General features: G+C 39.1%; 1 protein-coding gene across 1 annotated transcript; it reads right to left on the reverse strand.

The window, feature by feature from the left end:
- Positions 1–500: 500 nt before the first annotated feature.
- LOC146139698 (CD151 antigen-like) lies at positions 501–11984 on the reverse strand. The gene is made up of 8 exons (XM_083391476.1): positions 11807–11984; positions 11103–11312; positions 8612–8686; positions 7364–7471; positions 6561–6783; positions 5609–5772; positions 5029–5112; positions 501–1459 (listed from the first exon to the last, which is right to left on the reverse strand). Exons 1-8 carry the CDS (start codon positions 11858–11860, stop codon positions 1412–1414), a joined length of 966 nt encoding a protein of 321 aa, XP_083247602.1. The 5' UTR covers positions 11861–11984; the 3' UTR covers positions 501–1411.
- Between the last annotated feature and the right edge of the window lie 344 nt (positions 11985–12328).

Raw genomic sequence — 12328 nt, forward strand, 5'->3', positions numbered from 1 at the left:
CGCCCTGTTTGCATATGTCTCTAGGTGCGCCCCAAGTAAAAAAGGTTAAGAAACACTGAAAAAGCCTAGGCCTAGTCACATGTTTTCCTTTGTGTTAAATTCGACGTAAATTGAACATTTGCGCACAACTCCCAACGTAATAACAAGTTCGTTAGCTAATTTATTTTTTTAGCGTCGTAGTATTACGTCATATTACGTGCATTTGAGATCCTCTTTTTTGACCCGGCCCGCGACAACATTTTAAGTTTCTCATGTGGCCCGCGGTTAAAAATAGTTGCCCACACCTGTTCTAGCAGGAATGTAGCAAAGCTACAGTTATCGTCCACATAAGACAGTCTTCGTTAAATTTAATGAATTTTCGTTGGATTTTGGTTATCGATGAAACTGACGCGTTCGTTGTGAATTTTCTACTGAATTTATTTAATAATTTGTTGTGTAAGCTTTGTGCAGATGCAGCCCAATTCCTGCGTTACTGAAACTACTATATTTAAACTATAACGTACGATAAAACCACTGTTTTACTTTTTATTAACAAAGCACGACAACGTTGCAAAATAGTTTGTTTCTTTTATAAAGTCTTGAATGCATTTGGTGTGAAACAGCGAATTTCTTGCCAAAAAAATAAAAAACAACACATGACTACAACTATACAAAGAACTTTATCAGGAATTAATATTTTTTGCTGGTCGAAATAATAATCACGAATGATAAGTGGGCAACAAGATAAATGGTTGATGTTCGGTTTAGAAAGTGGTTCTTTTTGAAATGCCTAAGCTTTCATCAAAAGCAAAACTTTGGAAAATATTCTAGGGCCTAGGTTATCAAAAATAGCTTATAGATAATAATGCATTTTTACTCAACATTTTTAAAACCTGACAAAAAGTCAATTACATAACGATTTTCTGCCGAGTCGCAATCGCAGTAATAAGATATACAAAACACTATTAGGGAACGAAGGTTTGCATTATGTTTTTAAATGCCACAAGTAAGCAAATTGCACATAACCGAAAAAGTGCCAGTTGTTATCAGGTACGGGTATTGCAGCGATAAAAGTGTTCAAGTAAAAAAATCACCATATAAACGCGTTGCATTACTGCAGCCAAGCACGGTAAAGTCAGCAATTATGAGTTACTATTGATCTCAAGAGTGAACCAACTTCGAGCCCCTTTACCTTTTGAGGAAAGTTAGGTATTGCACGCTTCGCTAAGCAATGAAGTACCAATAATTGTTGCGAAATAGCATGGCTTGTCTGCACGAACAGTCACACACAAAATACAAGCATGTCAAGCTAATATAGCTTGTCTATTTAGGAGTACATTAACCTTAGGGCGTCGGCGAAGTATCGTTGGTAGTAATACGTTTTCTCGCCTGTACCGCCAGGTGTCATCAATGATTCGGACCTCGCCTTTTTCTAGTCCATCGATTTTCGGATGCAGCAAGCCATCGTCATAGCCATTACCTGCAGACAAACGTAAATAGATCTAAATTAACAATAAAACTCAGAGTTTAAAAACCAGAGTAAAACCAGAATCAGACACTTTTTAAAGGAATATATATATTTCGCCTATACTATACTGGCATCGCCAGCTCTAAGAATCGTTTTTCGTTTTTAAATTTTAGGATTTATTGGTAGTATACGCGTCAGCGGAACAGTGATCAACAAGGAGAAACCTGCTACCAATGGTTTTGGATTCCATAAAGATAGGCCCATGTATAGATCTTTAAATAGGTTTCTATCGTTGAGTATCTAGTACTGTATTCTTTCGTACGCTATACCAAAATAGTTTCGCGACGGTGCAACAACGACTTATGAATAAACTAAACTTCCTATTTCGGTCTTGTGGAAAAATATTGTATTGATAAACGCTAGCGTACATACAAACAAACCTGCACCCAGTGGCAACCTGAAGACTATGCATAAAAAAGCCAGGGCAGTTCTCATGTTGTTTTACCTGTATTTTTTGTAAAACTTGCATCGGTGTTAAAGCGGTTTGCGTTTTCACAAAAACACAGTTTCAAAACACCAGAATGTATACTTCTGGCCTTGCGTTGCATTGACGTGCTGCTTGGTTTTCCAATAGCCCGCAAACACCAAACTGTTAAAAGCGTTGACGCATTATCGCGTGATTTCGACACGCCAATTTTCGTATTTGGTGCAATGTTTAAGGCAACCAAAGAAGGTCCACAAAATGCGCGGAAGTTAGTAGAAAACGCATGTCATATATGCTCTTATGCGTGGTGAGCGCCTATCATGTGACGGCCGCCTGTGTACGCTTTGTCAGTTTGTCCGCAACTCGCATATGCTTAAAGATGCAGAGCTGTTGTTCGAGTCGTTGTGTATTGCGTCACGTCCTGCGCGCTCAACCTGGAGAATAAGGAATGAAGCGGCGCCTCGCATAGGAAGGCTTTATTGCTTTGGCGCTTTTCGCAAATTCGACGCTTTGAACAGTCGCCCTTCCCTGCACGCATTACGGACTCCTAGTACGTCCGACTGCATTCCATAGTTAGTGGCCGCCAAACATTCGCAGCAATAATTTTTTTTAGTCCAAATTCCACGCCAACTTTTTGCAATACTTACGCTCGAAAGGCCAATTTTCATGGGCAATTCACTAGGCCGGCAATATTTCACGCCAAACGACGTTACTGGCGTGGTTATGGTCAGCAAGCATTTCACGGCAACGGGCTAGTACAGTCGGAACATTATGTAGTTGAATTGAATCAAAAATTGACGAAGAAAAACGCACAAAGGCTGACGCAATTTTCAGTTGTACATTTACCAAGAAAGACGCGAACAAATGTATACGCTCGAATTCGTAATACTCGTATAGGTTGCTGTTGCTGTGGTACCGGTGACTGAGGCAGTTGGTCATGAACGACGGTGTACAAAACTGTTTTCACAATTAGCCCGATGGATAAGTTGGCAACGCAAAGTCGCAGGAAACAAACACATTGGTCAGGCGTAACTATGAAGTTACACCCTAACGGTTTACTTACTCGAACAGCTTCATATAGGGGCCAGGGGGTGCTACGAGCTCATGTATAGATGCTCATAATATACTTATATATCAACACACGTTTCGAACATTTTTTTTTACTCTTTGTTACCACTGCAGAAGTGATATAACTACACCAGGTATAGGCTGAGAGTAGTTGCTTTGTAACGTCGCTCGCGTGTGCTTGGGTCACATTGGAAATTTGCTCGTGCGATTATTATCATCTAAAATACGCACGACGGGTCATTTCGTTGCCCGTTTAAAAGCGCGTGTTATTGTGCGCCTCCAACCAGGAAGAGTGACTGGCCGAAACCCAGGGCTTCCGGGTTTGTGTGCACTCTATGAAACTTGTTTGGCACCTCGGAGGCCTGCTGCTATTGTATCCATAAAATTACACCGGCGTCTACGTGCGACTCACTCTCGATTCAGGTTAGTCAGCAGTTTTCCAACGAAACCTCCCCTGGTGATTCATCGTTTCGGCGTGGCCTTTGTTTTATTTTACGTGACAACAAACAGTTGCTTAGGGCTTTCCGCGCACTCAAGTTAGGCGGTTTCCGCATATGACGCATACAGGTTAGGCCGTTTCCGCATATGACGCATTATGTTTTGTGTTGCTTCGATTTAAAGCTGTTTGACAATTTCATTTGGAACCAGGTTTACGCGCTATTTATAACTTTTGTGTTGATTGGCGTTACGTTTGTCAACAAATGCTGATCACAGTATTACTCAATGGAACAAACCTGCCACGCAGACAGAAAACGGTTTCAAAAAAAAAAAAAAAAAAAAAAAAGCGGAGTGTGTTACGTCACTGGGACGTACACTTCCGTAATAATTATTTAAAGGCTTGGAAAAAGCCCAAACTCGGTTGGGAATAAGATCATTACTCGTCCAGGGTGTATAGGATTGTTACGTCACACATTAATGTTTTAGGGCCTAAAAGCGTTTATATTCTTATGGAATCAACGCACATTATTTGGGTTAGTGTGCTGCTTAGCGTTTGGGTTCGGGTTGGTCAAGTATTGTTAAACTTAATCTTCTTATGCAGATTTGTTGGGTCAAATTAGTGCATTGTCCAAGACCTCAAAGTCTAAAGTCAGACTTTTTGAATGTTTGGATGCACTAATTGTCGTAGAGTAGACCCTTTTGCTTAGAACTGCACTAATTTCTGACGGATCGGCTGGTTTAGCGATGGATAAGTTCCACCAGCTGCATTATTTACAACCAAAAAGTCGCACAGTTAAACATTCGCGCACAATAATTGTTTTAAACGTTAGACGCTGTTAATCAGATTACACGGTGCCCATGTTGTTTTGACAGATGTAACCATTTGACGTCAAATATCGAGCCCGCACAAAATAAATTAACACAAGGAAGTAACGCCAATTTACTTCATTCGCTCGGTTCAGCATTACGACAGACATGCATTATCATGACGTAGGCTGAAGTGCGATTTTTCTTCAATGTAAGACTTCGAATAAATGCCATCACGCCGTCGACGTTTAAAAAATCTGTTGACTTTATTCTACAAAAAGAATAGGGTCCGAGAAGGGGTGTATTCCGTCATTTTGTTTTAGGGGGCGTGTGGCAGTATTAGTCTCGTGCGCAAAAAGCAAGCTTAATCACATTCAATACTAGAGCGACAGAGGTCTTAGCCCCTTAAATCTTAGCAAACTGCCACACAATGCACGGCGAGTCTAAGTTGAAGATTTCTCAAATGGGGCTAAGATATATAAGAAGGTTTAACGAGTTAGGCGCAAGCACGAAAAATATTGAATTTTACTTGTTAAAATGGGTACAAAGTTAGGCACACGAGAATTGACACTGGGCAACCGTAAAAACTAAAAAAAAAATCAACGTAAGAGCAGCTGTTAATCCATTCCTGTGCTATTTAGGTGGCTACCACTGAAGATTTGGAGGAATCAGCGCGATATAAACTATTTTACGCGGCTTTGTAAAACAAATAAACAGCAAAAACGACGCAAATGGCGATCTGGTTAACGAAAGCAGGTATATAGGCTACTGTAAAATGTCTCACCTGTGCAAAGGCAATTCCCAGCGTAACTGCCCCGATAAGGATCAGGTTGTCGTTCACGAATTTTTCAATCGCTGGAAAACAGCCCTGGTCAAGAGAAACACCGTATTTTAGAATAGCTCGTGGTTGGAATTTCACATAATCAATTTGCCAATGCTGGTAGTTTTTCCAGGCCCCGGGCGGTTCAAAATTTTAGTATTTTTGGTACTTAAATAGTTGAAACGCTGTAACTATGGGATATATTCACTTCCGTTTTTTTAAATGACATTTTTAATTTCAAAAGTAAAGTCTTATTCTGCAAAACTTTACGTAATAAAATAACATTTCTAAAAAAATTTGATATATTTTTGGCAACATTAAAATAATATTGATTCAACTACCAAAGTGCCAAAAGTCCAACGTGTCGTTTTCTATGAAAGACACGCACAAACATATGTGTTTAATAACATCTGTGATCTAGCCCCTCGGAAGTTGCTTTATGACCAACGATTACGGCTTCCGTGTCATAGATCGATAGATTCGGCGAGTCTGCGATGGCTTTTCGGTGTGCCATTTTCTACGTTGTACTAAGTACTTGGGTCACCTGGGTGTTGAGGTACATTTCCAGTACGGAAAGAGGCTGCGTGTTGTCCGTACAAATGGTCACGTTGATGTACTTTCCTCCTGTTTGCTTGCAGCAAGACTGGGGCCAAAATCCAGTCAAATAAGTCGGCATTGTCTGGGTCGTGGCCTGATTCATTCCGCCGCCTAGCAACGAGAGATTTTAGCATATATTCATAATTATGCATGTCGTTATTTCGGAATGTGTATATGACTTCCTCAGTTTTAGTTTTTTAAGTGCCGGCCCATTGTCTCAAAGCTAATATTATGCACCCCAGACGATTTCCAAACTAATGACATTTCCAAATATCGTCTCTGGCGTTTCTCTTCATGAGCTTCTTCAAGCTCAAACGTATTTATAGTATAACAATCTAACTTCAAAGCTGTTAAGTGATTTGGTCTAAGCCAGCGGTTCTCAACCAGTGGGCTATGGCTCACTATGGTCTGCTGCGTTTTGTTCTTAAACCTATTTTACACTTTTTTTTCCCTCACCAAAATTTATTGGGCCACATAATTTTTTTGAAACGTTAATGGGCCACGGAAGAAAAAAGGTTGAGAACCACTGGTCTAAACGTTTGTTAATACATTTTTGGACTAAACACGATAGGCAAATGTTGTGTAAACGAAGGAAATGTTCACTGCGACAGAGAAACGTACCCTGGATTTAAAAATTCATGCGTAAGGGTGCCGATCGGTATTTGATAATTTGTAAGAATCTGTTTTTTGGTCAATTGATAAGCTTCTTGATACAACTATTTGTGTACGATTAGAGACCATTATTTTAAACGACATTTTCCGACATGTTTCAAGTCGATTGTGAAATACTCGACGAAAATTCCGGTCGGGATGCTCAAAATATATTTATTATTTTTGAGGGGTGCTGTAAGCCATGAAAGGTTAAGAATCACTGTGTTAGTGCTTTGTTCGCAGCCTACCAGTTATAGCGGCGCCTGTCGATACTTCTCCAGTTGTCATGTTGACCATCATCCCAGTTGTTCCTGTTGCGTCCACCACGGTCGACATCTCCATGCTGGTTACCGGAGAGCCAGTTGTTTGCATCGTGGTGGCCGTAGTCGCGTTGAATGTCGGGCTTTGAGTTGTGGCGGCTGGCTTGTAGTTTATGAAGTCGGAAGTTCCGTTGTAGCCGCAGCATTGGAACTGCAGCAATACGAAAATATAGCGGTTGTTGCTTTGCTCGATTTAGAACATCACATGTCAACTATAGACACCTAATATAGCCTACTATGTTTTACCATTATACAATCAGAACTTTGGTTGAACATCCTAGGGATTTCTAAACGCTATAGTCTGTAAACCGTTTTAATTTATGGAACAGAACAGCGGAAAATAGAGAATTTCTCATTGTCTGCCTCAACACAAATTTGATCAAGTAATGTAAAAATCAACTGGCGACTATAAGACTGAAATTTTTTCGCGACCCTCTTTTAGGTTAAGTCGTAAAGCCCTTGTTTAGACAGCTGCGTTTTGAAAACAGAATATGTACAATTCGTTTGGATGTAAAACTTTTGAAACTTGTGTAAAATTGATGTCCATCAACAGAGTCGCCTTTGGAAAGCTCTTGGGCAGCTTACGCTATTATCCTGTGCGCCTTACATTAAATGAAGTTAAAAGCGGGCTGTCTTGTTACACAACCCAGGGAAGATGGCACCACATTTGGGACACCATTTTTTAAATAAGAAATTAAGTTAAAAAACAGTCTTACGCATAATTGTCTTACATTTTGTTGAACGAAATCAATGGATTCCATACTTTTCTGACCAGTTCTCGGCGTACCGTAGCCGTGAACTATTTCTTTCATGTAGTTGAGGATTTGAGTTGTGAGGCCCTGAGAATACATATCAAAATACAACAAGATTATAGTACGTGGTATAGAGTCATCGAATTACAAAACTTGACTTTTATAGTTACGAGTAAAATCACTTTTGTGTGGAAAACATGTTTGAGCTGTTTTTCTGACAAGATGCGACGTTTCCCTGACTTTGGACACGGAAAATAGTTGCTTAATGTTAATGTTTTGTAGTTTCTTACAAAATATAACAGTTAAAACCTTTTTTGATTTCAATAAACTGATTTGGACCAATGACAATGACCACTGACCAGGACTGGGTCTTATTAAATCATAAGCTTCAAGTACTTTTTGATGGACTATGATAAGCTGTGCTGCTATCGCGGTGTAGGTTTGACGCAACTTAACTTCCCGAGTTGCGTACCGGATATTTATCATTAACCACGCTTCAAGAAGACTTGTATCCGGCTTCGTCTTTTGAGTTCCCCTTGTATGGCTTAGACAATAAATGGTTCTAGTTTGGTGGCATTCCTGAGCTTACAGCGTCGTTTAAGTAATAATACTATATACATATACGACGACGGATTCTCTACGTGCAAAATTTCCTCAAATCGAAAACGGTATGCTGAAGTAGCCAATCTCTGAAAGTTATTGTGCTTCACATGTTGTAATGTCAATATATAAGATTGACAATTACTGTCAAAAAATCTTCAATGAATAGGCATTGGGCATTCACCAAAAATAAGTTGAAACCCTTCTTTTATTTAGGATATTTTGTCGTTAACATTAACTAATTAGGCAATAGATAAACTTTTGTCAACGCCCGTTATACCAATAATCCGACTCACATATCAACTTATAAAACTCAAAATTAAAAAAAAAATGGAGTAAATCAGGATCACACATTTTGTTAAAGGAATATATATTTCGGCTATACTGGCATCGTCAGTTCCTTAATTCGAATGAATCATAACAAAATGTCTGATCCTGATTTTACTCAGGTTTTTGAACTTAGTCAGGTTTTGGGTTTTATTTGTTTATAAGTAAGCGGAACAGTGATCGACAAGCAAAAACCTGCTGCCATTGGTTCTTGATCCCATAAAGATAGGCCTTTTATATACATATCAACTTAGTACCAAAACGGAATTTGAACTTTTTGTAGTGTTCTAACTTTTATACCTGGTACCCATATACGAAAGCGGCAGTTGCGATTCCAATTTGTCCGAGTAGAAGAAGCAGAAGACAGACGAAGTACTGCAAAAAGTTCAATAAACAAAGCTTTACTTTCAAGTTAAGACTATGTAGGATGGGATACTTTTATCAGGCAAAATTTATCCAACAGCCGTTGTTGGTAATTAGTCAGTTAATCACATGTATGGACCAAACACTTTATTTTATACTGAGCATCTATAACAACATAGTTTCTTAACCAGGAGTGCTCGCACCCTCAAGGGGGGAAACAACTATTCCAAGGGGTGAGGGGATGATGAATCAGACTCAGAAAATGCATTACTTTATAATTTATTTCTTTGCTCAGTTAAATGTAAAACTAACTTATATTTTGGTATCGTGTTACTGTGTTATCAATTACTTGTATTTGTATATAAATAAAACTACAATGGTTGTTATTTAAACAATACTAGAAGGTGGTGCGAAAATTGGTTGGTGATTTTATAGGGTTCCGAGATTGTTTAATTATTTTAAAGGGGTGCAATAAGGAAAAAGGTTAAGAACCACTAATCTATAAGTCACCACGACTCCACGAGTAATAATTGAATAACATAAAGTAAATTAGAGAGCAAAATATTATTTGATTCACTGCGCTGTCGTGCGAGCTGTATGCCAACATAGCTATACAGACCCTAATTACACTGCATCATATATTTTTCTCCTGCAGTTAAAAAGCCCTTGTTTTTGGCGCATTAATTGTTGGGCAACTTAATGCAGTTCATGGTTATGTCGTGCCGCGAGTCGTTCGCATTCCGGGCTGCTAACTAAGGGTGTAAACAAATGACTGTCACGCAATACGACTTTGTTGAATGACGTATTTTTCCCGGAAATAGTTTATATAAGAAGAACGGCTAGGACTTGCGGCGCACCGAACCACTAACTTTCAAAAATTTATACTAACATTTTCTTACCAAAGCCAATAGTTGTTTGTTTCAGGAATCATATAATCAATTGCTTCAATTTTCTCGTAACAAATTACTTTGAATGCCCATGCCATTGGATAATAATATCTGTAAGCATGTCATTGTCGCAGCTAAGTTGAGATAAGAAGCGTAATCATTGTGCGACGCCTTTGGAAGATTAAAACTATACGTACCAGGGTGCCGCGACACACAGTTTAAGAAACTCTGCGTTAAACAATTACGTCTCATACCATTCACAGTCGTCATGTTGCTCACATGGTAGACCTAATTGTAAACAAAGGCAAAATCGATGCAAATTTAAAACATGGATTTTATTATTTATTGATGTACGGTACCGGTACCTATAAAGAAGACCTTAGAATACATCCATAGGCTTAACACATTACCGTTATATTCACGTGCCTGTATATACGCTTTATTGGTGTGACGTGCATACAATCTGCCCTTTTTAGAAATGAGCGCCGCGAATTTTGCAATATGATGTCGTGTGCTTTACAATCCCGCACAGGTTGATACCAGGACGTTTAAACGGGGTCGTGCATTAACCATGCGCATTATACCTGCTGTGAACCCACGTGTATTTTAAATCACACCGTTGTTCGTGTTTCCAAGAGGATACAGGTGTACGCCCCGCGTAATTCCGTTACATTGAACGCCAACTCGGAGTCGTTCAAACAAGCAGAAACCACGTTTGAAGGCAACTGAGTGGCACAAACGCATGTATTTTTGGTTTGTAGGCCTATAGATAATAATGTTTAAAGCGTTGGCATAAATATATGATTCGGTCTAATCTCTGGACAAGGGACCCTAAAGATTTGTTGATTGAAATGTTATAACACGTAAGCCCTAACAGTTTTAATATCGAGTATTCTTTGTGAAAAAATTCTACATTATAATTAAAGAAATTCGCCGTGCTTTGGGTATAGATAGTATTGGGATTAAAAAAACATCACCTTAAATTAAGTCAACTAGTCATTTGCGTAATTGAGTCATTCGAAAACAGTAACATTATTTCACTGGAGTCTAGTCATTTACTCAAATCATTAAACACTGTTAAACGCCCATATGAATTAGCATAAAATGTACCGCATTTGTGTCTCTTCATAGTTTTAAAGTGTATCGCATTTGTGTCTAATTATATTTGAAACCATTGGTCAAGTGACAATGTTTATGGGCTAGTTTTTACTTCGCAAAATATAGCTGTTTAAAATTTCACATCATTTGATTTAGACTTGACCTGCAATTACAATAGACTTGGACTGGTATTGTCGGTTGAAACGATTTGCTTTGGAACGAATCTATTTTGGATATGACTTTTCTTCGTCATAGGTATTGTTTAAGAACGCTGCCTTGGTAAAAGCTTTGAAAAATCCGGTCAAGACCGTTGCTCTTCTATGCCGCCCCAGTGATGTTGCAAAGCACATCGAGGCCTATTCCAGTATACAGCCATGGCACGATTAGCGCCCCGACTGCACAATCGTACAATCAAGCCCCTTCACAGTCCCGAGTTTACTTACGACGCCCAGCAGCCCTCGACTCTCCGAAATCGCGCCACAGCATCCGACCAACGAGATAAGCAGCACCAGGGCGCCGAGAGCGATAAGTCCTACGCCGATGGCGCCAATTTGCGTCTGTGTGACCGTGCCGTTGACCGCAAGCAGCGTCTGCTGCACGACCGGCAAGTATTGGATGAGCAGGCCACCGGCGAACATTAGGATCCCAGCCATCTAAAAAAGCGCGCGTTTTGATTGAGAGTTTTACGTGGACAGGCTTGTTAAAGCGGGCGGATTATGAAGCCTATGTAGGCAAGCGCCTCGGATGCTATTTTTTTATTTGTAAAAAACACGAAATGCTGTATTTTGTTATAGGTTTTAGCCTGAGAACTCTAATTGTTTTGCTTGGACTAACTAACGAAGAGTAAAGCCCATTTGCTCTAAAATATTACAATAGGTCATTCTGATGTATACCGTAATATCGCGATTGTATAATGGACTTAATTTCGATGGGTTATATTTCTTCCTAAGTGGATCCACTGAAATCTGAGCAAACCTGTTTTCTACATATGATAAAACCTAACTTCGTGTACATGTAGATATCTGACTGTCTATGCAACAGCATTTATCCTAATTTGCTTTACAATACAGTCAACACAAAAAACAGTGGTGGTACGCGCAGTTGCTAAACATATGTCACTTAGGTTCTATATATATATGTTACTTACCAAACAAATCACATTAAAGGATATAAAGAGAACTTTTACACAGGCTTCTCCCATGATTCTTTGTCTTTCTTTCAATATCCAATCAAATAAATCTTGATTTTTACTTCGTTTAGCAAAAACAACACTGAAAAAATTAACTTTGCAATCTGTTTTTTTTTTGCCTATGGAAAATCTGAAAATGAACTGTGATAGTAAATTTAAGAACGGTTATATTAGGTTTGAGGAATTGTTGCAACACAGACAAGATAACTCGCCACCTGCTGCTTTAAACTGTTGTAGTTCAAACAAGTCAATTAGAATGTCGTTTTCTATTTTTAGCGCATATTAACGTGTGACAAACAAGGTTAAGTGATTTTCAGCGTCAAAGCCAAACACGTGCAGTCGCATTTTTTCCTGACTAGAACCACAATACCCTTTCTCGTTCTTAACACGAAGTTCAACGACGTCGCCAAAAATAAAGTAGTTCCTTGAAGTTTAAATCGAAAATATATTAAAACCTGTATCTTACGCCTTCAACGCGTT

The sequence above is a fragment of the Ascidiella aspersa genome, chromosome 6, assembly GCF_963924565.1.
Source record: "Ascidiella aspersa chromosome 6, kaAscAspe10.2, whole genome shotgun sequence".
NCBI classification, from domain to species: domain Eukaryota; kingdom Metazoa; phylum Chordata; class Ascidiacea; order Phlebobranchia; family Ascidiidae; genus Ascidiella; species Ascidiella aspersa.

Coding starts and splice junctions, on each gene's coding strand:
- LOC146139698 (XM_083391476.1), bottom strand. CDS start 11,860: ATGGGAGAAGCCTGTGTAAAAGTTCTCTTTATATCCTTTAATGTGATT. Junction 5,113..5,608: donor AAATGTACCTCAACACCCAG/GTGACCCAAGTA, acceptor TCTCTTGACCAG/GGCTGTTTTCCAGCGATTGA. Junction 1,460..5,028: donor TGGGAATTGCCTTTGCACAG/GTGAGACATTTT, acceptor GTTTGTCTGCAG/GTAATGGCTATGACGATGGC.